The 27,785-nt window shown below is 43.7% G+C and overlaps 1 protein-coding gene across 1 annotated transcript in view; it reads left to right on the forward strand.

The window, feature by feature from the left end:
• Nucleotides 1-26,127, forward strand: part of LOC147725099 (indolethylamine N-methyltransferase-like) — a 39,744-nt gene extending 13,617 nt beyond the window's left edge. The window contains exon 3 of the mRNA XM_086966540.1: nucleotides 23,551-26,127. Coding sequence (XP_086822666.1) covers nucleotides 23,551-23,989 — 439 coding nt within the window. The 3' untranslated portion in view covers nucleotides 23,990-26,127. The remainder of the gene's footprint in view (nucleotides 1-23,550) is intronic.
• Nucleotides 26,128-27,785: the final 1,658 nt, after the last annotated feature.

Genomic DNA, 27,785 nt, shown 5'->3' on the forward strand with positions numbered 1-27,785 from the left:
CTTGTTGGCCCTTTGAACAGGATATGTGGATAATGGGATGACACCGTCAACCATTCGACACTAGTCCATAGGCTTAGAGATCTCGGAATCGTAGGGACAGTCCTGTCCAGGTTGGAATCCTTCCTTAACGATAGGTCCTTCCAGGTAGCAGATGGTAATTTCACTTCCAGGCCCACTGCCATCAGCTGTGGGGTCCCTCAGGGTTTGTCCCTGAGTCCGACCCTTTTTAATGTTTACATGTCCCCCTGGACAAGTCAGCAAGACCAATCCCTCACCAACCTCCATACCTGTCTTAACGACATAACTAAATGGATGAACATCTCACTTCTCAAACTTAATAATGACAAGACAGAGATAATGGTTCTAGGCAATCAGTCACTCTACCAACCCAAATCCCTGTGGCCTCCCTGTATGGGCTCGCCACCCAATCCAAAACAAGAAATCAAGAGTCTAGGAATCTGGCTGGATGAAGGCCTCAACTTCTTCACCCAAGCAAGAAAAACGGCTGGTGTGTGCCATGGTATTCTACGGAACGCAAGAAAAATTCTGCCTTTACTTCCAACACAATCTCAAAAACTCTTGATTCACGGCCTTGTGTTGTCCCGCCTAGATTACGGCAACGCCCTCTATCTGGGAGCGCCTAAAAAAGTAATATCAAAACTCCAGACAGTACAAAATACTGCCGCTCGTCTTCTCACAGGAACCCATCGTCGTTGTTCATCCAAACCAGCCCTGCACGCCTTGCATTGGCTGCCTATTCAGGAGAGAATTCAATTTAAGGCACTTCGCACGACACATAAAATTCTGCATGGCAAGGCCCCACCCATCTTAAAGAACCTTATCACTCCGTATACTACCAAGAGAACGTTACGTTCTTCTCACTGCAACTTGGCATTCGTACCCAGAATCAAGAAAGCCCGCTCTGGAGGTCGACTCTTTGCATATAATGCTTCCAAGCTATGGAATTCACTGCCCCCAGACATCAGAGCCCAGCCCAACCTACTCTCATTTCGTAGGGCACTAAATACCTGGCTGTTCCCGTAACGCTTCCCTCGCACCTGGTTCCTTATCACTAGCGATGGGATGCTTACGGGCAGCCATGCGCTTTGCAAATCTGTAAAATAAATAAATAATAAATAAATAAAATGCACTACAAATCCTGCAGACGACTACTGACTAATTGCTCGCACAAGCACTGTACAAGCTAGTGAAGCAGCCCTCAAGCATTTGAATCAACATATATCAACACCTTATTACATAATCGTATCCGTAAGGCTGAAATGGTGGAACGGCTTATATAATGTGCATACCCGATCAAGTGCTAGCAACAGTAGAAGGCTCTAGCACCGAAAATGAATGCCCATTAAGTAAGATAAGTGACAATTGGCATGGGGCATCGTGGTACCCAATTGGAGAACATAGCCTACAATGTGTTCAATGGTAAGAGGGTCACAATTAGTGGGGGAAGCTTGAGAACACTGCAACAAGTGATTAGAAAACTAGAGAAAACACACACAGCAGAATCCAAGAAGTGGTGGTAAATCACATCACATCCCTTGCCAATTATTTTTAGTGCAAGAGAATATGAAGTGGCCTGAGAATTATTGTAATGCCCACGTTTGAAGACATGGATCCAGATTTGTTTTTTGAGTGGCAGTCCAACACTGAGGGTGTTCTTTCAGGCTAATGGAAACATTAATAACACATGTTAAATGTTGCATGGAGGAGTCAGCAGCAATAATAGATTTGTTACAGAAAACAATTAAAGCAGTGAAAGATCCAGAGGACATTAAGTTTCTTCTTAGCAAAATGGAGGAACATTTCATAAAACATGAAGATGAAACAAGGATGAGTAAAGCCCACAAGTTCAATCAAGACAATCTGGATTACCAGTAATATATATATTTGTGAGCAAAGGAAAAGTTGACTGTGATGGGCCTACAAACTAGAACATTGAGTGATACAGCTGTTAGCTCTGAACTAGGTTTTTTAGCTGATGAGACATCAAGAGAAGTGCTGGATTTTTACTAGGAGATGCGTCTGATCAGATTGGTTATGCCTCAGCACTGCAAGGGAAGAGGCCATTGACGAGGAAGAACAAACCAAGAAGGGGCAAGAGAAAAAGGCAACAACAACAAAAACAAGAAACAATACAATCTGGAGAATCAAATTTCATCAGTGATGCATGTGTGTGAATACATCTGATGTCTCTCTATCTGCTACTCAAGAGAAAGTTCTAAATTATGGTTTGGTGTTCTGTCCCTCCTCTTGACCTGATTTTGCATTAGCAATACCGGCTCCACAGGAGGCGGGGAGCCGGAGGCACTATTGGGGCATTGGGGCTCCCCCCACATCCCCAACACAAAGGGCCAGCCCTGGGGGATGGGCTACCCGGGGCCAGAAGTGGCCCGGGAGGGGGGCCACATGGTTTCTCTTCCTTTAATTAAAAATAAAATGCTTTGGCCCCTTGTGACGGGGTCCCCTGGGCCAATAGTCAAGTCAAGTCAAGTCAAGTGGATTTATATAGCGCGCTACATACCTAGAGGGTCTCAAGGCGCTTGAGGAAGGGTGGGGAATTACTTGTCAAATATCCAAGTTTTAAGTTGCTTTCTGAATGCCAGATGGTTCTGAGTGAGACGAAGGTGAGTGGGGAGTGAGTTCCGGGTTTTAGCTGCCAGGTAGGAGAAGGATCTACCTCCCATGGTGGTTTTATTGATGCGAGGTACAGTAGCAAGTGCTTGGTTGGAAGATCGTAGCTGGCGGGGGGGGGGTGTAGAAGGAGAGTCGTGTGTTGAGGCATTCGGGTCCAAGTTCGTAAAGTGCTTTGTGTGCGTGGGTTAGGAGGCGGAAAGTAATCCTCTTATTGAGGGGGAGCCAGTGGAGTTTTTTCAGGTGACTGGAGATGTGGTCTTTACGCGGGATGTCTAGTATGAGTCTGGTTGATGCGTTCTGGATGCGTTGGAGTTTTTTCTGGAGTTTTGCGGTGGTACCGGCGTATAGGGTGTTTCCGTAATCAAGGCGGCTTGTAACCAGGGCGTGGGTGACCGTTTTTCTGGTTTCGGTGGGGATCCACCGAAATGTTTTTTTGAGCATGCGAAGAATGTTGAAGCAAGAAGATGAGACGGCGCTGACTTGTTTGGACATCGAGAGTGAGGAGTCTAGGATGACTCCCAGGTTCCGTGCATGATCCGTCGGGATGGGTGCTTTTCCAAGGGCCTCTGGCCACCAGGAGTCATCCCAGGCGGAGGGGGAGGTTCCTAAGATAAGGACTTCTGTTTTGTCTGAGTTAAGTTTCATACGGCTATGATTCATCCACTCGGCTACTTCTTTCATTCCTTCATGTAGGTTGGTTTTGGCGGTGTTAGGGTCTTTGGTGAGTGAGAGGATTAGTTGGGTGTCATCAGCGTAGGAGATGATGTTGAGGTTGTGTTGGCGTGCGATGGCTGCGAGGGGGCTCATGTATACGTTGAAGAGGGTGGGGCTGAGTGAGGATCCTTGTGGTACGCCGCAGATGACTTCAGTGGCCTCTGACTTGTATGGTGGGAGGCGGACTCTCTGTGTTCTTCCGGTGAGGAACGAGGTGATCCATTCCAGTGCTTTTCCTTGGATTCCGATGTTTCTGAGGCGCTGTAGAAGGGTGCTATGGCAGACTGTGTCGAAGGCTGCGGAGAGGTCGAGGAGGATGAGGGCGACTGTGTTTCCGTTGTCCAGTAGAGTTCGAATGTCGCCTGTTGCGGCGATGAGAGCGGTCTCCGTGCTGTGTTTGGCTCGGAAGCCGGACTGTGAGGGGTCGAGGGATTTGTTGGTTTCGAGGAAGGCGACGAGCTGGTTGTTGACAGCTTTCTCGATGACTTTGGCAGGGAATTGAAGGAGCGAGATGGAGCGGTAGTTTTTGAGTTCGGTGGAGTCAGCTGTGGGTTTTTTCAGAAGGGCGCTGAGTTCGGCGTGTTTCCAGCTTTCTGGGAAGGTGCCGGAGTTGAGGGAGCAGTTGATGACGTCTCGGAGGTGTGGTGCTATGATGGAATCAGCTTTGTTGAAGATGTGGTGAGGGCATGGGTCTGTGGGGGATCCTAAGTGGATGGAGTTCATCAGGCGGATGGTGTCTTCAGTAGAGATTGGGTTCCATTCATTAAGGGTGTTCAGGGGGGGTGAGGGTCCTGCAGAGGGTTGGGTGGGTTGGTCTCCGGATTGGTTGTTGAAGCTGTTGTGGATGTCTGCGATTTTGTCGTGGAAGAACGTAGCTAGGGCGTCGCAGAGGTCTTGAGAGGGGGTGATGTCGTTGGAGTTGGCTGAGGGGTTGGTAAACTCTTTGACGATGTTGAATAATTCCTTGATGTTGTGGGCGTTGTTATCTAGTCGGTCATTGAATGCGGCTTTCTTTGCCGTCCGGATCATTTGGTGGTGTATGCGGGAGGCGTTTTTGCTGCCTAGTTTGGTTTGACGTTTTTTCAACGGTGCCAGGATGTCGGCGCTGTTGGATAGCCATTGGGTGAGGTTAATGGCTGCTTGGTCGGGGTTTGAGGAGTGGACAAGGGGGTTTTGAAGCAGCGATGAGGAGATCTGGACGCAGGTGATTTTGTTCCAGTTTCTTCGCAGAGTAGGTTGAGGATGGTTGTGAGTTGTGGTCTTATTGTAGGTAAAGTGAACGCAGCTGTGGTCCGTCCAAGGGAGAACTGTGGTGTGACTGAAGGAGACATGTTTGCTGGAGGTGAAGATAGGGTCGAGTGTGTGATCTGCAATGTGGGTGGGGGTATTAACAAGTTGTTTGAGTCCGAGGTTGGCGAGATTGTCCAGAAGGGTGGTGGCGTTGCTGTCATTGCTCTTTTCCAGGTGAAAGTTGAGGTCTCCCAGTAGAATGTATTCTTCGGAGGGGAGGGCGTGTGGGGTGATAAAGTCGGAGATGTCGTCGCTGAATTGTGCGCGGGATCCTGGAGGTCGGTAGAGGAGGGTGCCTCTGAGTGTGGTCTTGGGGTCGGTGTGGATCTGGAAGTGAAGGTGTTCGGCGCAGGCAAGGTTGACGTCTGAGCTGGTTGAGATTTGGATGGAGTTCTTATGGACAATAGCGATGCCTCCTCCTGTTTGGTCGGTGCGGTCCTTACGGATGATCTTGTATCCTTCCGGGATGGCAATGGTGATGTCTGGGGCTGATGAGGCGTTCATCCATGTTTCTGTTAGGAAGGCGACGTCGGGAGAGATGGTGTCAAGCAGATTCCAGAGGTCGATGGCGTGTCTGTGGATTGAGCGGGTGTTGAGCAGGATGCATTTTAGGTGGTTGGGATCGGCTATCTGTTGTGTGTTCGTGGATGAGGAGTTGTTCTTGGTGCCGTCGAACTTGCAGGAGTAGCATGTGAAGGGTCCATGTGTGAGTCCAGGAGCGGCTTGGGCGCAGTTGGGGAGACGGCCGGGGTTTAGGGCTATGAGGGTGGAGGCGTCGTATGTGATGCGGGGGGGCTGGGCATTGCGTGGACCAGGGGGTCTGGCGCTGGGCGCGGCCTTGGCGCGGACGGGCGTAGACGGGCTTACCTTTGGCGCACCTTCGGCGCGGCCGTAGCGCGTGGACGCTGCGTGTGGGACCATCTGACTTAAATGGATGGTGGAGGGGGCGGAGCGTGGGAGGGTCAGCTGGGAGGCGGGATCGTGGAGGCGGGCCAGGGGATAGCACAACAACAAAATGGAGGGCAAAAATGAAAGTGAAAACAGCGAGGGCATAGCACAATGCTCGCCAACAAGTAATCAAAGGCTCCTAAATCCAACACAATATTTACAGCTAGAAACGCTATTCACATAACAAACCAAAGTTGAAATCAAACACAGCAATGATGTCCAAGTGCTAAATACAGAGCGCTAAGCAAATAAGTACAGCTAGGTTCCAAAGCGCTAAACGATAATCAGCTTCAAAGCGCAATAATAAAAGCTAGGATACACGCGGTTTAATTCGCAGTGAAAGAAGCACAAAGCGCGATGCAAATAAGTGAATGAAGCACAAAGCGCGATTCAAATAAGTAAAATAAAGTTTTCAAAGCGCTGCACGGGCAAGAGCTTCAAAGCGCGATTATTCTCTCACAGGCTACGATACCAGGCGCAATCAGGAGGTCGCGGGTGCAAGGGGCTTCAGCTGCGGTGTAGGTGTTGCTGATAGATCGAGTAAGGTAGCGTGGGGGAGCGACCGTTCAGGAAGGAATCCAGGCCTGAGGAGAGGGCCACAAAGCCCCCCACTATAATTAAAAATGAAAGGATGGCCTGGCCCTGGAGGATGGGGTCTCCAGGGCAGAAGTAGCCAAGGGGAGGGGGGCTACATGGCCCCCCTTCCATATAAAAGTAAAAAAAAAAAAACAAGGCCATGCCCGTTCTCGTTTTTTTTAAAAAATGTGGCAGGCCCTGGTTGATGGGGTCCCCATGGCCCAAAAATAGAATAAAAGAAGGCGGGCCATGTAGCCCCCTTCTAACAAAATTGTTTTTGTTGAAGAGCTGCAACTCGCCCGATGCCCTGCCCCCTTTCTGCACCACTCTGCATATGCACCCCCTGGTACGTTTTAAGTTGAGGGATTAAGTCCCCTTGAAAACTGAGGGTCTGTGGGGGCCAACTAGCCCACCCAGTACCTCCAGTAAGTGTCACAGAGCTGGATTGCAGAGAAGTGGTCCTAGGCCATGCCCCTTTTTACATCTCTCTGCAGTGCAGCTCTGTGGTGCTTACTGGAGGTACTTGGTGGGCTAGTTGGCCCCCAGGAACCCTCAGTATCCCAACTTGAAACGCACCGGGGGCCCGTTTGTAGAGTGGTAGAAAAAAGGGGCATGGCATGCTCTTGGAACTTAGTGATTCTGCTGTGTGGGACTTAAAGGAGGTAAAGGGGGGGTAATTGGTCCCCAAGGATGTCGTTGAGGGCCAACTACCGCTCTTTTTACCTCCAGTAAGTCCTGCACAGTGGGATTGCTAAGACGTCTTCGGAGGCCATGCAACTCTTTCTCCACCATTCTGCAAACGTGCTTCCTGGCAGACAATGGGATGGAGGATGAAGTCCAATTTACTCCTGAGGGACTTTGGGGACCAAAAAGCCCTACTGGTATCTCCTGTAAGCCCTACGCACCGGAATTCCTCAGTGCTGGTAAGAGGCCCAGCACCCTTTTTTTCCACCACTCTGCAAACGCGACTACTAGTTAAACAAGTATTTGCAATGTAATAGGTTTCGCATTTGCGAGAATTAGAGCTATTGGCGTTGCAAATGCAAACGTTTTTTACTAATGTTTTTTGGATTGGTGTGGATGTACATTGAGTGTAGTGGAATTATGTGATGTGTTGTGCAGTGAAATTATGTGGATAGAAATTATGTGGTATTTAGTGAATCGGAATTATAGAGAGTGGGATTATATGTTATCGAGAGTAATTATGTGGTATGGTAGTCTGTGTTGTGGAGTTGTAACATCAGGTTTAGTCTTCCTCGTTGCCATAGAACCTCAAGTATGAACTAAACGAGAAAAAAAAAGATGAAATCACTGAGGAACAATTGTGAACCTAGTCAGAGGTATGAACAGGGCCACTGGAATTATGAGACTGTTTGGCTGCACTGACTTTCGCACAATTATACATTTTCTGCATTAGCCTCATAATTCATAATCTGCACCCTAATCTGCAAATTAGAACAAAAAAAGACTTGTTTCTAGCTGGAATGGGTCAAACGATGCCAAACATGTAGTGACAAGTGTTACAGCATGGTGGAAGGCCCTTGGCAAACCTAGAATGGTCAATTGTTACTTATTGCTAAATGAGGGTGTTAAATTGGTATTAATGGTGTGCAAGGCACTCTTGCTTTCCTCTGTGCCTCTCTTGCCTCTTTCTGCAATTCTGTTCCTTCTTTCTGCACATTTCGTTCTTTTTCTGCACTTCTCTTGACCTCATTCTGCAAATCTCTTATACTTTCTGCACCTCTCTTCCCTCTTTCTGCATGTCTGTTGCCTCTTTCTGCACCTCATTTGCTTCTTTCTGACCCTCTGTTTTCTCTTTCTGCACTTGTCGTCTCTCTTTCTGTAACTTTCCTGCCTGTTATTGCATCTCACTTGCCTCTTTCTGCACTTTTCTTGCTTCATTGCCTCTTTGTCCACTTCTCTTGCCTGTGTCTGCACCCCTCTCGCCTCTTTTTACAACCCTGTTGGCTCTTTCTGCACCTCACTTGCTCCTTTCTACACTTCTTGTGCCTCTTTCTGCACATTCCACGGCTAGTTCACCACCTGTCCAGCTTCTGTTATCTCTTTATGTACCTCTTCTGCCCCTTTCTGCCCTATTCTTGCCTTTTTCTACACCTCTCGTCCCTCTTCCTGCACGGCTGTTGCCTCTTTCTGAACCTCATTTGCTTCTTTCTGCACCCCTGTTTTTTTCTTTCTGCACTTGCCTTCCCACTTCTAATACCTTTCCTGCCTGTTTTTGCATCTCCAATGCCTCTTTTTGCAGTTTCTTACTTCTTTCTACACTTCTGTTGCTTCTTTCAGCAATTCCCTTGCCTCTCTGTGCACTTCTCTTGCATGTTTCTGCACTTCTTTTGCCTCTTTCTGCAGCCTTTTGCTTCATTCTGTACTTTCCATGCTTCTTTCTGCACCTGTCTTGCTTCTTTATGTACCCCGTTGTCTCTCTATGAACCTCTTTTTCCTCTTTCTGCTCTTCTCTTTCCTTTTTCTGCACTTCTCTTCCCTCTTTCTGCATATCTGTTGCCTCTCTCTGCACCTCATTTGCTTTTTTCTTCACCCCAGGTGTCTCTTTCTGCACTCGTCTTCCCTCCTTCTGTACCTTTTTTGCCTGTTTTTGCATCTCACTTGCCCCTTTCTTCAATTTGCTAGCTTCTTTCTACACCTCTGTTGCTTCTTTCATCAATTCTCTTGCCTCTCTGTGCACTTCATTTGTCTGTTTCTGCTCTTCTCTTGCCTCTTTCTGCACCCCTGTTTCTTCACTCTGCACTTTCCATGATTATTTCTGCACCTGTCTTGCTTCTTTTTGCACCCCTGTTGTCTCTTTATGTACCTTGTTTGCCTCTTTCTGTACTTTTCATGCCTTTTTCTGCACCTCTCTTCCCTCTTTCTGCATGTTTGTTGCCTCTTTCTGTACCTCATTTGCTTCTTTCTGCACCCTTCTTGTCCTTCTCTGTACACGTCTTCCCTCTTTCTGTATTTTTCCTGCCTGTTTTTGCATCTCACTTGCCTCTTTCTGCACTTTTATTGCTTCTTTCTACATCCTTGTTGCTTCTTTCTTTCTCTTGCCTATTTCAGCACTCTCTTGTCTGTTTTTGCACCCCTGTTGCTGCATCCTGCACTTTCCATGCTTTTTTCAGCACTTGTATTGCTTCTTTCTGCAATCCTGCTATCTCTTTATGTACCTCGTTTGCCTCTTTTTGCAATTTTCTTGCCTTTTTCTGCTCCTCTCTTCCCTCTTTCTGCGCGTTTGTTGCCTGTTTCTGCTCCTCATTTGCTTCTTTCAGCACCTCGCTGTCTATTTCTGCACTCGTCTTCCCTTTTTCTGTACCCTTCTTGCCTGTTTTTGCCTCTCACTTGCCTCTTTCTGCACTGTTCTTGCTTCTTTGTACACCTCTGTTGATTTTTTCAGCAATTCCCTTGCCTCTTTGTGCAATTCTCCTGCCTGTTTCTGCACCTTTCTTGCCTCTTTTTGCACCTCTGCAGGCTCTTTAAGCACCTCACTTGCATCTTTCTACCCTACTCGTGCCTCTCTCGTGCCTCTCTCTGCACCCTGTTGCTTCATTCTGCACTTTCAAGCATAATTCTGCACTTGTCTTGCTTCTTTCTGCACCCCTGATGTCTCTTTATCTACCTCTTTTGCCTATTTCTGCACATCACTTGCTTTTTTCTGAACTTATCTTGCCTGTTTCGGCACCTCTGTTGCTATGTTCTGCACTTCTCTTGCCTTTTTGTGCAGTTCTCTTGCCTCTATCTGCACCTCTGTTGCTTCTTCACTCACTTCTCTTGCCTTTTTTGCATCACTGTTGCTTCCATGCTTCTCCCTGCCCCTGATTTGCTTCTTGCTGCACCCCTGTTGTACCTTTATGTACCTCACTTGCCTATTTATTGCTTATTTCTGCACTTCACTTGCTTTTTTCTACACCTCTCTTGCCTTTTTTGGCACCTTTGGTGCTTCCTTCTGCACTTCTCTCACCTTCTTCTGCACCTCTTAATTAGAGGTAGTGTTAATCCCCTGCCCTACTATGTACTAGGGCCATACAGGGGTAGTCATGCCAATCACAGGGGTACCGCAACCCTAAGTGTACACTAGTGTATGTTGGTGTTTTCACTGCATTCTAAGTGTCTTACATCATATCACTGGCTCCGGGCCTGGTTAGTCAGGGTCAGTTACCACTAGTACCCGTCAGCAAAAAGTTGGGGGCACAGGATGACTTTGCAACAAGGCCTCTTTCTGCTCCTCTGTTGATTCTTTGTGCACATCTCTTGCTTTTTTCTGTACCTTTCTTCGTCTTTCTGGACTTCAGTTGCCACTTTCTGAATTTCTCTTGCTTCTTTCTGCGCCTTTCTTCCTCTTTCGGCACATTTCGCATTTAAAAAACCTTAGAAATTCACTGAAAAAATACACTTTTAGCGTCTTCCTCAAGCTGTTCAGGGAGGTGGTGCATCTGATGAAGATTATGAGCCTGTTCCAGGTCTTGGCCGTGATGTAGGAGAAGGTTCTTCTACCCGTTATGGCTCTGTGGATGCGCTGGGTTTCGGCGAGAGCAAGGGCGGCGGATTGGAGGTTTATGTATGGGGTAAGTGGAAGGAGATTCACATGTATAGATCTTGGGATACAGTGTTTTGGAGGCATATGGAGGCATGGGTGACTATCTTAAAAGTAACTGGCTTCTCAACGGGGAGCTAGTGGAGGTCCCCCAGGTGTTGGGTGATGTGTTTGTGTTAAAGGATGCAGAGGACGAGTCTGGCTGCAGTATTCTGTACGGCCTGCAGCTTACAGAGCGGAGACTTGTTGATCCCGGTATAGACCATGTGTTGCATAAAAGGGTGCTGTGTAGTGCATGTCGAATGCTAGGATTTGGGTTGAGGTAATTAGAAGTGACATGAGACAGATCCTACGCAACATGACAGAGATCCATATGCAAGAGCTGTGACAGACTCCATTTTGCCATGCATATCCGGGGCAACAAATAGATGCTGTAGCACTAGACAGAAGATGCATAAAAGTGCGAAAAATCATAACTTGAGATTAAACATTGAAGTCTCAGATATGGTTCTATGGGAGATGTCTGTGGTCCTGTGGTTATCAGGTGTTTTCAATCAAAAATATCCCATACAGTTTTGTAAGTTGTATTTCATTTTCTTTAAATTTGCACTGTGGTGTTGATATGTCAGCTGACAGGTGGTGCACTTGGTGGTTCGATTGCAGACCTGTTGGGTAAGATCTTGGTTTGTTTGTTAATTTAAAAAAAACATTGCATGTGCATCATGGTTAATAATACTTTTCTTCAGGGCTCTGTAGTTCCCCCATGGGTGTGTTCTCCACACCCCATTTACACACTCTTTTAGTGAGGCACCGGAATGCTTATGGTTAATCGGGCCGATTTAATCTACTTTATGCGTCATTGCACTTTCAATGTTTGCATTTGTTTTTAGGAGTGCCCTTGTGATTATGGGGATGGATTTATTTGTTTTTATCTGAGGTTTTATGTGTGTCACCAGTTTCCTGAGACCCTGTCTCCTCTGATGTGTGCCTTGGGGCACCAATGGTGTGGGTTGTTTTCCACCTACTCGTGCACGGAACTAAACAAGGAAGGGGCCTGTTGTTGAGTGTTGTGTGGTGGTAGGAATGTGTCCCAATATCACGTATCTCTCGGCATGCAGTGTGCAACATGCCCCTCCCTTGTGGTGCCAGATATCTCAGTTACATCCTTTACCTAGAGTCTTCTCTTTTGTGGCTAACTTTGGGCTATTTTTGGTGGGTTTTGGGCATGTTCTTAGATCTTTCACGATCTGCTATTTCACTTATCATGAGGCACAGTGGGTCAGAAAGTTGTTCTGTGGCTCCCATATACTCCTGATTGCCATTTTGTGGTGCCTGAGGTTGGGGCTTACTGCTTTCTTTGGATGGTGTATGTGAGGCCTGGTGCTTTGGACAATTGCTAGGCCTGATATGGGGGTGTACTCAGTCTATGTTTTACTCTTGCCTGGAGCTGTGATGGACTTTGCAGCCTCCCCTCTCCCAAGGACCTGACTTTCCCTTTGACCAAGCCTTTTTATTCGTGCTTGGATCTGCGGTTCCACATCTTGATGGAAACATGGGTACTGGCCCAAATGCCTGAGAATGGGGACCTTTTGACTTAGTAAGTGGAACCCACCCCATTTGACCTTGGAATCGGGTACCTGGATGCCTGTTTTTTAAGTACGTAGTTTAAGAGCTGTCCCACCCCCTCATCAGATAACCCAGCCCCAGGGAGGTCAAAAGCAGATTGGGGCTTGCCTCCCACAGGCGCCCTTAATGGCAAACTTTACTTGGGATACCCGATCAGCAAAACACATATAGGAGCCCTGAATTCCCAGATACAAGTAAAAGTCTGCATTCCCATTGTTGTCTCATTGGCCATTCCTTTGGTTACTGGTACAGTTCATTCTTGGAATGTGGGCAAATGGGTGGTATTTCACTCTGGGGTTTTATCTTACTGTTCATTTGGACTCTTTGTTTGTGTGAAGGCATTACCTCCCCAAACAGTTAACTCTCCCTGCTGAGGCTGTGACCCCAGTCACTGTTGGGCTGAGTTTACTGTCTGCAGTTGCTGCTTCCACATATTTGTACAACTACCTGATCCCTGTTGCGAGTGTACGGCAACGGACTGGCTTCCCTGCAGCTGAAAATCAGGTATATTTGGGTTTCTCTGAGCTTGATTCTGGAGATTAGGATATGTGGTGGCTGACCCTGGCCCATCGATCTCTGTTCATGATATGCTTTTAACTAGCATTGGTCTGCCATGTGGCCTATCCAGTGGCAATAGTGGCATTCCCTAAGGTCTGGTTGCTGCCATCCTCCTTGGCCTCTGATGCTACTGGGGCTATTGGGCTATTTGGGGTGGAGACTCCTTTAAGACCCGTGTCCTTTGCATGTTCCCGGCCAGCGCAGCCCTCCCAAGGGTGGTCTTATTCAATTGTGTTGGAACAATTTAGCAATGTCTCTCTTGGTTTGCTCCTGTTTGGGGATCTTCCTTGTGGGTCACTGAGTGGGGTATGTGTGTCTGCCGGTTTGTATCATACTCAGCCTTCCTATCCCTGTGATCAGCGGAGACATTTCTTGGCTGTGAGTTTCTGTGTTCCTTGTGTTCAGCATTCTTTACGATAGCCTTACATTCAGAGTTTGCACTTGATACCTGAGAGGTGTCCTCTGATAGAGCAGATGCACCCCATTACACAAGGCTACCTCATCACTAGATGGATATGCTGCAGGTCCAGCTGCGTTGTGAATGCTTGATACAGCTTTTTGGAGTTTCTATGCATCATTTACTGAACAATGACTGGTTTGTGTCCTTTAGACCAGGGTGGTCTACCTGCGTTCAGCCTGTGTTTTTCTGTCTGTGGTGCCCTTTTGACTGTGAAATCAACCTCTGCGTTGTAATGCAATTAGTACAATCTATGGATATAGATCTGCTTATCCGTCCAATGAGGACCAATTGTCAGAGTTGTCCCATGAGAATTCCATTGCTTCATAATGCCTAGCGTGAGCCATTCTTCTCCTGTCATATGGATACTTCAGCTCCTGAGTTTCTGGGTCCTGGCTTTTCATGTACGGGCACTCTGCCTGATAACGTGCCTTCAGCTGTGCCTGAGGGTGCTGACCACGTTTGTTCTTTGGAACTAGTGTACGAGGCTATTGTGAAAATATTGTCTGCGGAGTCCATCTTTGTTTCCTTGGCAATGGAAACATGGATAGCTTCTTGGGAGCCTCTTATACTTTTAAATTCAAGCCTTGTTTTATAAATAGTTTTTTTAAACATTTATTTTCTTTTTATAAAACATTTTAATTGACATATTTTTAAATAGTTTTAGTTTGCTTGATTTGTGAATATAAAAATATTTATTAATATTTGTAGGCCAAGTTTATGCAGAAGCAGATTCTTTTCATGGCCACGGGGAGAGTCTAGTAAGGCCCTCTTGGACCCACTTTGGTTCTTCTTTTTAATTTGATATTTTACACATTTTAGCAGACTTTGTTTTAGCTAGATTGTTTTTACATATTTTACTTACACAATATTATTCTTAAAAGACGCTGCTACACATGTTGCTTGATTTTAGAAAGCCTGTGACATATGTACACTTAGTTCAAAACTAAGAACTGTACAAGATTTCCTAGAGGTTACGTTGCTCCCTCAGAGACAGCTTCTAACATCTAGGCACATCATTGCATCAGAGCTGTACCTTTAACACAATAGATATATTATATAAACAGTGCACTGTCCCTTTAAGAGTCAGAGGAGCGCACCAGACACAATGGTCCGGTTCTAATGCTGTGTTCCACAAGCAGTTCTGTTAATGCTGATCTGCTATCCTGATCCTGCAGAGGGGGATTGCCAATCCTACTCAAGACTACTTCATCCAGGTATGGGGTTTTAGGCTAACCTAAAACCGCAGTCCTAGGTTACACATACTAGGCTCTCAGAATAGAGGTATTGCAAGGCATGAATATATATATGAATCAGATGCCATGATTTGACTATTCATTCTTTTCACCAAGTTCATTATGCTGGTTAAATTGCTTTGTTTTACCTGCCTAATAATCACAGTTCATTCAGTCTATACAAGATTATGATTGTTTCAATAAATTTTTTGAAAATGTTATTTGTACCTTTCTTGTGTTACCAAAGGCATGTATGAGTAAACAACAAAAGGGGTGAGATTGTTTCCACAAAATTCCCTTGGGGGTCAGAGTTTCATGTTTGAGGTTGCCAAAATCACCTACTATCCCAGCAGAGAACAGTCCCTGATAATGTAGACATATTCAGTCCATGCATTATGAAGTCCTGTCATCCTAATATGCAGTACTACTTTTTACACTGGGAACCATATAATAGACATATAGTGTAGCTTGATCAAATCAATTGAAACAAGTCTATGTTTACAACCAGTGAGCGGTGGCAAAATCACAGTTCGAGTAACTTGAACTGCAAGGACAGGCAAACTCGTTTCTGTCAGCAATGATCTACTGGACTAGATACCCAACATTAGGAATCCAGCCAGAAATTTCTGGTTGCTCCTTCACTTCTACCATAGCAGAACGTTTAGAATTCAAGTTGGAGTGCTCATCTCTGAAGTCTTGTAAAGCAGTAAAGCAGTGAAACGTTCATTGATGTCAAAGGACACATCTCCAGCCAATATTAGGATTAAGATCTGGAACATGCATCTGAACCTTAAAGAGAAGTTTGTGGGGTATTAGGTCACTCAAAGATCTACTAGGCAGATTATTTAATTCTCTCTGGACTCCATACAGGTGATGGATCCAACTACGACCTAAACCTAATACTCTAGTTGTGCTTTAAGTCACGGTTCTTCAGCTCCATTATCAAATTTCCCTCAGGATGATAGGGGACGGATTAATGCACAACAATACACAGGAAGGCCATAGTATCCCCATTAGCCTTAGCGGTCAAAGTTAGAGCCTGGTCTGAATAGAGTGTTGCTTCTGCATATGTACCTACAAAGACTTGCAAATCTTTATTAAGAGTTAGAGCGTCAGCTGATTGCTGTGGCCAAGCCCATAGCAAGTGAGAACAAGAATCAACAGCCAATAAGATAGATTTAAATGCATTATCCAAATGAAGTGGTCTGTAATGATCTACTTAGACACATTGTAAGGCGTGTTGGAAATTAAAAGATGTGTCTGTGGTGGGCTAGCAGCAGTGGAAGTTTTAGTTTTCCGACAAGTGTCACAACTAAGGACATAATTTTTATTCTGTTTGGAAAGATCCTGCCACTAGTATCTTAACTGTGTTGTAAAGAAACTATAGCCACAACACCAGCATGGACAGACACTAATGCCACTATTAATGCGCTAGTATTAACTCTAACTTGCGGTCCCTGTTAAGTATATCTCGATCAACCCACCCCAGAAATGTGGGCTCTGGGATTTTGAGGACTAAATAAATAGGCCTGTTTTGCTGAATAGCCTTTAGGCAAGAACTCACCACAAGCCGAAGCACTGATCGCAGCCATGATGTCAACATCAATTCTCGTTCATGAATTAGTAATCACAGGTACTAAAACTGTCTGAGCAGCTGCCCTGTCAGCTTCAGCAGCCAAAGAATTCCATGTAATGTTGTGAACCACCACATTGATGACTCCAGGTATGAATAACATAAGCCTGTGGCAAAAGCATCCTTTAATGCTGCAACGTTGCCCCTTAGCACGTTATGCTAGATAGCCTTTCCTTTAGAATTTGTGAATCCATTCAAGCAGGAGTTAAGTATATTGTCAATAAAGGCATAGACACAGTAAAAGAAATCACACACTGTCAGTGTGAGGAATTCAGGATCTGTATGTTGTAGTGCTAGAACCAAAGCCTTCAATTCAGCCAGCTGAGCAGTACAGTGTTCTAAAGTTTCTGTATATATTTTTTGTGCCTGAAATAAACCATCTTTCATGACACCCTTCAGCAAAGCACATGCTGCTGAATATTTGCACTTAGCACCAACCGAGGGCTGGATTGAACTAACAGAATAGATTATAAAATCATATTCATATAAAGGCAAACTTTAACTACACATACAGTATTTTTGTTCATACCGGGGAAATTGCTGTGTTAGTAAGATGGAATCTAAACGACAATCTACATCTGTAGCTGTCAAGAAAGTGACCCACAAGATCCATCTTGGATGTTACGATTTAACATTAGGAACATTGGTCTTGGTGACAGTCTCTAAAGCTGGAACTGGAGTTATCACAATTATTTGTTTCCCCTGAGCCAATTCCTTTTGTACAGCTGTTTGGAATACAGTCAAAATATATTCTGTCAATTGAAAATGCATTTTCACACTGGAATATACATGTTATTTACAAACAATCGGCAATGTTTCACCTTCACTGAATAATACTTGTGGGTTTTGCAGATTACCAAGTTGTTAGTGTAAACAAAGTGTGCAAATGTTTAGCCTCAAGCCTGTCAGTCTGTAAGTTTCTAGGAATAGTAGTTTTTTCAGGAGTCCAATATTTATTAGAAACATCTCAACATATTAAATTTTACAACAATTGAACCATTGTGCATAATTTAATATGTATGTTCTTTCAAAGTTGATAAAGCCCAAAAGAGATGGAAGCTAATTCAATGTATGTGGTGTTTGTAAGAGAGCACATTTCCTATAGAAATGTGATGCTATGCTTTTGTCTTCATTTGAGAACTCATATCCCACTAATAGGAAACTGAGGAAAGCAAGTTTAGACCTGGGAAAATTGAATTTATATCCATGTTCAGCGAATTCCAATAATTACAGAACCTCAAGAGTGTGTGTGTGACTGTTTAATGGTTTGTAATCTAAGGCTATACAATAGGAATGATCTGGTTAAAGCACATGAAATAGTGGATAATTCATGGGGGAGACACAAGGCCCAATCACACCTTGATAGTCTAACAGTGGTATAATCTCCCTAACATGGTGTTTATTCTTATGTTTATTAGGGTAATGTGCTTGTACTTGAGGGATGGACCATATAGGTATAACAAAATGAGGGTAATCCTTATCCCAGCTTGCCTTGTTGCGATATTATAGCGGGGCTTGAGCAAGAACCCATTCTGTAGCATATGCTGTTAACATCTTAGGGAACAAAAACAGAAAAGGAAGGCATGATTGCATTGTCTCCATCTGCCACTTTTATAACAAACAAACTTATGTTGCCAATCTGTCTCAGCCAGGAGCATGTCATAGTTAATTGTAAAAAAAATTTCAGAATATAACTTTAATATTACATGGTATATCACCCTCAAATTGTATGTCAAGAGGACTAATCTTCTGATCTGGAGTTTCTACTTGAACATAGTTATCACATCAGTTGGCCTCACCACCAAAAACTCTTGAAGCGTCTGGGTAACTATGGTGACCCATGCTGCGCTGTTGAACATGTTCTCACACACATCTTATTCAAAAGAAGACTTTTGAGTATTTGTGGCATATTTAGTCGAAATTCCAGCCACTTTCTTCCTTTTAAATTATGCTTTCTGTTGTGGAAGGTTATCTTCCTTTTTTATAATGATATCAGAAAAGAGGAATTAGTCTATGTTCAGATTCACATAGTCCTCCTGTCTGCAGTCACCTCGTCCCTTTCTCTCTGACTGTCCTTCTGAAGAGTTCTGCAATGAATGAGAAGGACGTGTATCAGAATACTGATAACTATCTGATTGTTTAAGTGTATCACGGTTAAGTAACTCGCAACATGTTTCTGTAGACTCGGGTTGCGAAGATCCACTATGTTTGTTTTTACGTTATTTTCATCCCAGCATTTACTAGAAGACTCCGGTGTCTTCTCAGTATCTTTGCCATCCAATTTGCTTTTTATTTGTGGGTTATTAGGTCTGGTTCCCAGAGTGTCATGACCTATACTGGTATAGGTTTCAGAAATAATTTTAGGAAGCTTGTGTTCCGGGTTTGCCACTGAAACTGTAGAAAGCCATTGGCATTTCATCAAAGCAGCTGCTTCCCACATAGTATTGCCTAAATTAATTATGGTCACTGTGGCAAAGTTGCCAATGAGTTACATCCACAAATCGAGATCAGTGTCACCTCCATGTTCAGCCAACAATGGATGGAGTACTGTGAGTGGTGGTATATATAGCTGTAAAAACAATAACACACATGTTGCCACCCCCAGAGGGGGAACCATACTACGTGGAAGACACTTAGTTAAAATTCAGAATTGATCATGGGGTTCCATATGGAGGAAATACTGCTTCAAGCTAATTTGTTTTTTTGCAATCCAAAATGGATTTTCTTCCCGCCTGGTTAGGACTTTACATATAATGGCATTAATAGTTATAGGCCTTATTGCAAGCAAGGCCAATTGTGCCTGTACAGCTTGAGAAGCCCTTGCTGGGGCAGTAGGTATTGTACGTAGAACATACTACCATAGATATCAATATAGTCTAACTAAAGAGTTTAACAGAGCAAGCATGTCACACTGCTGTCATATATGTGGAATAGAAAAAGGCGCATAGCCTTCTAAAGCTAAAGTTCCTGGTATGTTAAAGGAATTTCTAATTATTCATCAGGTCTATATGCAGGCAAAACTGCATATAGACCTGACTCTCCATCACTATTGTGGAGCTTATGTGTAGTTAAGGTTTTATTTAATGCGTACCTGCAATTTACAGGAATAACTATGTAATGGAACGTGGTTTATTATAGAAACAAGCTATGGTCCGCCCTTTAAGGAAAAGCTGTATACTAGAGAAACTACGCCCTATCTCACTGCTACATTTTTTTTGCAAAAATAGCAGAAAAAGCTGTGAACATACAGCTGACCAATCATTACGATAAAAATAATCTAATGCACCCCTCACAATCAGGTTTTCGAGCTGCTCATTCTATGGAGATAGCCCTCCTCCTGAGTACCGAAACCCTAAGACAGCAAGCGGATGAAGACTAGAAACAAGTGGAATCAGGGGTATGGTGATGCAATGGATGATGTCCTTCCTATCGTTACAAGGTTACCAGGTCACACAAGATGCACATACTTTCAAAACCTTTCCCCTGCTCCAGGGAGTTCCCCAGGGTTCAAACTTAAGCCCCACATTGTTTACCTTATACATGGGTTCGCTGGCCACCATCTTGGAAGGTCATAAGGTGTCTATTGTTTCCTATGCTGACGACAAGCAGCGTATCATCACATTGTCCCCAAAACCCAGGAATTACCGCTCATCGTTTCTCCAAATACATGGAGGATGTCACAGCATGGATGTCTAATCATCGTCTGCTATTGAACAGCAGAAAAACATGGGTAATGATAGTGGGAAAAACGCAATCCCTCTGGTGTCAGCATGGTGGCCTGAGACTCTAAGCCAACTTCCAACTCCCAAGACAGTAGTCAAAAACAAGGAGTCTTGCATGATTCCAATTTGAAATTTGAGAGTCAGATTCGGAAAGTCAAAGGTAATGTGTTGGGACACTAAAAAAACTGAGGAAAGTCCTTGACCTATTACCTGTCTATGCCAGGAAAACTATAGTACATGTTGTGGTCACCTCTCAAACTGACTACGGCACTGTCCTAAACGTAGGTGCATCTAACAAAAAGAGTCATGGAACTGCAATCAATAAAAAACACAGCAGACCACCTAGTGCTGAATCTACCAAAAAGAACGTCCATATCTAAAGTCTTAGCCAGATTGCACTGGCTGCCAGCCGAAAAGAGAATACTGTTCAAGACATTGCCTTCATTTTCAGGCAAATAAAGGACCTTTAAACTATGATAGCAACCTACACACCTAGCAGGAACCTGAGATCCGGAGGTAAAGCATTAGTAAGCATTCCTAGAATCAAAAAAGCAAAGATGGGCGGTCGCTCCTTCTGATTCCTGGCAGCCAAACCATGGAATACTCTTCCAGTTGAAATAAGAACAGAGCCCAGTGAAACGACTTTACGAAGAAAGCTGAAGGCATGGCTTTTCCCACCAGTTGATTACTTGTATCCATGCACCTCCTTTGACAGACCTAGTTTAGGAATACCGATCCTGAAGGAAGCTCAGCCCTAGTGTCTGCTATTTTCTTTCAGCTACTAGCGTGGGAACACACCTGCGGTGTAACCATGCACTCTACAAATGTATAAATAAATAAATTATTAGGAGTAAGCAGGTACCTACGACTAGTAATGTAGCCACAAGCACAATAAAAGGTCCAGTTAAGATCTCAATAAATTATTCCTTTGCTCCTCCCTTGGTAATTGGCTGCAAACAGTCAGGCTTAATTTAGGTGTGCAAAGCATTTTAAAACCAACAATACATTAAGTAACTGTTTTCATTTTTCATGATCCTTGACCTAACTGTGCAGCCTATTAGGTGACAATGCCTATCAGGAATAAATGCATGCAAGGACCATTCGCGCAATAGAAAAACATGTACAAAGCACCATTAAGAAATTAGGCTAAATTAACAAAATAGCTAAAATGCTAGCCACATAACACACTGTAGTAATCAGGACAATGTGTCACAGTGTTCAATTGTGATGTCTGGAATACATGGTGCTGAGTGAGTTTTGTTTTACAATTTTTTTAACTTTCTATGATAGTTATTCACAGAGTCATTTCCTCCACAAAGAATGCAACCTTTACTTCAAATATGTGTTTTACTTTGTTCAGGATTATGCTATAACATTTAAAGCTTTGGATCCTAGGGTTTTGCCTCTAAAAGCATTCACAAGAACTGAGGCACCTTCTGTTTTTTGATTAGATATTTTGAGAACCATTTAAATATATTTATACATTAATTTTCAGTCATTGGGAAAACGTGTTTTCCTTTTAAACCCTGGCCCTCCCTCTACTCTCTAGTTCATCTCAAACGTCTCTGACTACTTCTGGCCCCCAACATCTTTTCAAACCTGTTCCCTCATTTATACAGTACAGACACATATTTTGCCTGAGTAATTACATCTCACATCTTCACTTTACAAAGCAACTTCAATTAATCTATCCTTTTCAAAACATTACAGTAAACGCAAGAGATCTTAAGAACACAACATGAATAACCTTAACATAACTAACCCATGTGGAAAAGATAAGCACATACTACTAATACACTATATATTGAACTCTAACGGCTAAACAATTACAATTTGTTTTGTTTTTGTTCTGCAAAGAGAATGTTATCACTAAGTGGTTGACAACTGGTTTTAAATTTGATATGCCTCAGATTTGTAGACTTCACTTGTGCTGACAAACATTGAAAGGTTGAGAATTGTTTATATCTAAAAGTCTTACACTGACATGAGTTTCTGTTCTGTGAATGAGTGCCACTTCAATTGATGGAGGTTTCCCTTGGGTTGGTGGCCCTTGCTGTTTCGTGCATGGATAACATAACGTGCATTTGGAAAGAGCACTTTCACCCAAGCGTATCTTGATGGTGAATAATAGATGTTTATTGTTAAGCAACTCTTTGAACCTCATTTTGTTGTCTAAAGAAAGATGAAATGTCGAATGGACCCACTCGGATTTGAACGTTTGACCATAAGGTCAAACACAGACCCCTACAGTCAGCGCATTAGTCCACAAAGTCACCAGACAAAGCTTGAGAAACTGAGATTTTTTAAGTTACATGGAGAGTTGACTGCCAGCAAGTGAGATGCCCACACCCACAAACTGGATTTAATATTATGTAATGCAGAGCAATGAAGCGTTGACTGCAAATCTATCTGGCAATGACCACATTTCACAAACTATGGATCTTGTTCACATTGCAGTTATTAGTGCGTCTAAATGTGCACAATGCCCCTTATGCCAAGAAAAGAACTAACTCCAAAAATGGCAAAACTGCATGTTTAATGAAAAGCCAGGGAGGCAGAAATGCAAGAACATATACATGACGAGTTCATACACCAGAGATTGAGCTAGAGAATAGAGCAATGGAAGCTGGTAGGGATCAGTGGTGAAGGGGAGCAGTGGGGGGTAGAAAAATAAAGGTAAAAAAGACTTAACTGCTGGTCGCCGGTTACCAGCCGCCACCTCTTCTCCGTCCTCACTATTTTCTTGGCTTCAAGCTGCACCCATGCTCCAAGACTCCCCTAGCCAATTGCGACGCTGCTGTCATAAGCATGACAGCAGCACCGTCATTGGTCTGAGTGCCATGGCTTGGCATTCAGACTAGGGGTGAGTGGGATTTGCGTAATCGTGTTACGCAAATGTCCGCAAAACGGTAAAAAATCTCTGCTAACACACAGAAATTCCACTATGCTTTTTTACTGTTCGCAATCACTGTTTGCATGGTCTGGGGGGAAATATCTTGCAAACAGGCATTTGAGAGCGTGAACAAATAAAAAAATTCGCGAAGCCGCAGAATTCAGAATTTTGGGTAATTTCGTGTTTTCCACAGGACCCAGAATTTTCCAAATTCCACAAATTCGGCGAGCGGAACCGAATTTACCGCCCAGGCCTAATTCAGACAGTGGGTGAGAGGCTATGTATTCTCTCCACCCAGGCTGTGCACTTCAGCCGGTGGAGAACATAAGTGTGCATGATGGTTTGGCTGGCCCAAGACAGTCAGCCAAACCGCTATGCACACTTATGCTACAGCAACCCCTTCTCCTCCCTCTGATGTCATGAGAGCCCAGCCCCGACCCACCCTAACCATAATCTTCCGTTATTATCATTGTATTTTTCCTTTGCACTGCTCTTAGAAAAGTGGGGTGATGCTCCCCCACCTTAGCAGAAAATGCAGCTAGAATACAGTTGTACAAAGTGCACAGCACAGGTCGTGGGGGACCCTATTGAAGACATATATTGAATTTTATATAAGAACCATGAAGATAATTATCTTCACATTACAAAATATCTGTCATTCATTAATGAAAAGCATGTTAATCCTGTTTTCTTTTGCTTTTAGTGAGTCATGGATTGAGAAGCAAGAAATGTTAAAAAGTAAGGTCAAAAGAGTTCTGAAATACGATGTGAAGAGCAGTGAGCCCTTCTCTCCCGTCATCCATCCACAGGCTGACTGTCTGCTCCTGGCGTGCGCCTTGGAGGGGCTTGTCACAGACAAGAAGTCCTACTGCGACGCTCTCAAAAATGTCTCCTCCCTCTTAAAGCCCGGAGGGCATCTAATCCTGGTGGCTGCCCTCGAAACCACGTTCTACATGTGCGGGGACTTCAAGTTCCCTCTTCTCTGCATAGATGCGGATTTTCTGAAGGAAGCTGTCACTGGGGCTGGTTATGTGATCGAGGAAGATCACATTTATCGTCGGCAATTAGAAAGTTTGTATGATGTAACAGATTTTAAATATTTTGTCTTTTTAAAAGCACGCAAACAAAAAGATAGTCAGTAGATAAAGAGGAAACCATAATTTTGCAGAGCGTTAGTAATCTAATCATCGGGCAGGGTCATAGCTAGAGTTTGAGGCGCCCGGGGCTATCCCTCAGATTGCCGCCCTTAGGGGGGTGGGGGTTGGGGATAAAGGACGGCGAGCACTTGAAAGAGGTCCAAGAGACATGTAGTATCACCGCTGATTGTTACCTCGACCATGCACGTTACATGCATATACATGACATTTTTAAGACAATAACTACCTTCAAAGAGCTACTGACTTCGCTTTCTCTGTTGCCCTTCTAGCTTTTGGAAAAGGGGAAGGACTTTGCTTGTCACAACTTTAAAATGTAGATGCGGAAAATTGAGGCTGAAGCTTTTATTCAAATTATTCAGCAGTGTTGACTAAATTGTGCAACAAGAAAAAGCAAACTGTGCAGCATAATGCGGCACATTATATGATAGTATTAGTTCATTTTTTTTATTTTTTAAGCTTGCTAACACTAGACATAGACATAGATTGCACTTCATTGGGACCAGTTTAACACCTGAATATAGCAATAAGCAATCAGAGGGTGACCAGTCAACCTTAGGAAAGAACCCTCCACTCAGCGCCACCAGACGTCAATGCAATTTTGTAACTTTTGAACCATTTGAGCTAAAAACAACATCTTTAAAAATCTGCAGATTATGCAGAAGATAATGGATTATGTGGCAAATGCAGAAAATCCATAGCGATGCGAAAAATGCCAGGCCTGCACAATCACATAATTCCAGTGGCCCTGCCCATAGGTCCCTGCTCAAGGAATCATTCCATCACTTTTAACAATCGACATACAAATTATTGTGGTATGACTTAAAGATGAGTAGAATGTTTTTTTCATTTAGCCAATGGAAAGATAAAACGTATTTTTGTTTTACTTTTTCCATGAATTTCTTTTTATATGTAATACTGCATTTTGTAATGGCCTCAGAGTAGGAATAAATAAAAAAAAAACACGAGTAAATCTATATGCTAATTATAAACACATTCTCACTAACTTTTTTGGGAAAAGGAAATCCTTTGCATAGTGTTTCTGTCATATCACTTTTTGCAACTCCTAGGTACCTTGTGATTGAAGCCTGCAGCCTCTTTAGTGTGAGTGAGTGAAAGAGTTCAGGATGGCTGTGCTTTTTACCAAATGCCCTTCAGGTTATTCTTTGCCATCCATGTTATCCTTGTAGATTGTGTCCAGTGCTCTCAAAATCCATATAAGGGGATTTGTATTTTAATCTTGAACTTGATTCTCATTCAAAATCTTGTAAAATCTTATGACCATGCACTTTACCAAAATGTTCAGTAGGTCCATTGGTGTCTTGCGGAGGAGATATTTCTCTAGTAGCTAATTCCCCATATTTGAATGAGTTACTGTCACAAGCTTCTCATGTCATAGTAAATTCCTCTGGGAAAACATACTAGCTACACAATGCCCCAAACTCAGGGTGAGTCCCAATAGAATCCACCAGTCAACTTCCTAACTCATGAGTTGACTAAGCTAGCCCATCACTTCAAGCCAACACCCATGTTCAACCATCAATTTCTACCGTCTGTTTGTGGAAGCTCTCGCAAATGTCCAAAAATTGACAGCAGATGAAATCTAGAGTGACTCAAATCTTCACAATAACACCCAAATAAAAGCAAGCAAAACAATAGAAAACTAAATATAACAAAGATAATTCATCCCAAAATATAGTCTAAAACTAAGATCTCGAATAAATGTCCTCTTTTCGCACTATCATAAATGATTTAGTGCCAATGTTGTATATATATATATACCTACCTCATCAGCTTTCTGCTGCACTAAGATCATGAGGCCTGGAGTTATGTGGCAGGGGAGGACCAAACCATGTGGCAGGGGAGGACCAAACCATATGGCAGGGTTGATTATTTAGCAATAATAGGCATATTATGCAGCGAAATATGGCACATTTTATGATAGAATTACTTCATCATTTTGTCATTTTAATACTGTCTGGGAAACTATTTCACCTTATTAGTTGCTGTATAACACCCAAGTATAGCAATAACCAATGAAAGATGACTAGTCAACCCTTGGGAAGAAAAGGATTTCCACTGTACAGGGACATACGTCGCTAGGTTTCCTTAGCTTTTGATTGTTTTTTTATTAAAAAAAAATAATTTGTTTATATTTGCAGATTATGTAGCAGATGATAGGTGATGTGGCAAGTGCGACGAGAGAATTGCATAATTCCACTGGCCATGACTAAAATGCATCTTTTGACTTTAGATGCTGTAGATTTAAAACAGTTGCCTATTCACAACTATGGGGAAAAGTTAAAACATACATTAATAGACCATGTATGAAAAATACATGACGAATAACTGCATACCTACTGTATGTCAGTGGTCAAATGAAAAATCCTGGGTCCTACTTGCAGAATGTGATGTGGGGCCCGAGTCTCCCATATCTCACGTGTATTCACTGACCTTGGGATGAATGGGCCCCTTTGAATCGTTTGGGGGCCATGTGGAAGCGTAAGGCTCCCGTGTGCCACAGGGGCTGCAGGGTTCTACGTTGTGATTCAGCGGGCCCAAAACCAAAAGGGGCACAAATACAGCAAATGATTATGCCCATAATTATCTCTCACCTCTTTCAATTTTGAAAGCTGCCTGTCTGTGCCAGCAACTTGCAAGTACAAAGCACTGTCCATCGGCGTCCTAAGGCCAGAATTGACTCCTCAACACAACACAACACGACTAGAGCGTAGCAGTAAGCGCGTAACGCATCATCACTGCTACGTTCTGGTCGCGAGGCGACGGCTGGCCAAAAATCCATTACAAAGCTGTCATTGGTTGCGCCGCGCACACTTCAACTGATTGACGGCCCGGCAGCCACGCGGCACTGGAGGCCCGTTGCGGCCGCCTTAATATTTTTTTGGGCTACTGTGTTCGTTCAAATCATTCCCCCAAATGAATTATAACGGCAGCCGTGGCTGCAACGGGCCTCCAGTGCCGCGCGGCCACCTCAAACGTAGTGCACCCTGGGGCAGACCCCCCCCCCCCCCCACATCCCCCCTAGCTATGCGGCTGTCACTGGGACTCCTGTCTGGCTGAGATGGCAGTTTGTAGGGGTCAGCCTGTGCCCTGTCCTAATTGTCATTCCCTCTTTGAAGATCAGTCGAGCATCAAATGCTTTTTTCCCTTTTTGACTCGATGTCTCTAGTGCTTTTTCTTTAATTATAATGAAATTTTGGCGAAAGATAAAATTGTTCCATTAAGCAGAACATACAATGTTGAGTAACAATTTGTGATTTGAACAGCCAATGAGTAGTAGATGCTTAAATCCAATCAATAAACAATAATGTAATCCTACCACCTGGACATGACTTTCTTTTCGAGAACCCCTGTGTTCTGTGTTTTGGTTTTAATTGCAAACCCCAAGAGTCTGTACCTTTATATAGGTAACTATTTTCATAACACAGAGGCCTGATTGCACTGGTCCACATTAACTCCATTTCACCTCTGAAAACAATTGGGGCAGGTTGGGCACATTTTTATGCTTTCTTTATATTCATTTTGGTAATAAACATGTTCATTTATACTACAGCAATTAATTATATTTAAACATAACCTAGATGAATTTCAAACAAAAATGTATTTTCAAGAGTGACCATTATATTTTTGTGCATTCTGCTTCTACATCTGACTCAGTCTAATCAAAGATTCCTTCCCCAGGCCACTTAGTACTCAGGGTGTATGGAGACTGGCCGCAGATGATGGCCATCTCATGAACCGCGGGTTCTCTCCTGATATAAAT

This window comes from Lissotriton vulgaris, chromosome 4_1, assembly GCF_964263255.1.
Source record: "Lissotriton vulgaris chromosome 4_1, aLisVul1.2, whole genome shotgun sequence".
NCBI lineage: Eukaryota > Metazoa > Chordata > Amphibia > Caudata > Salamandridae > Lissotriton > Lissotriton vulgaris.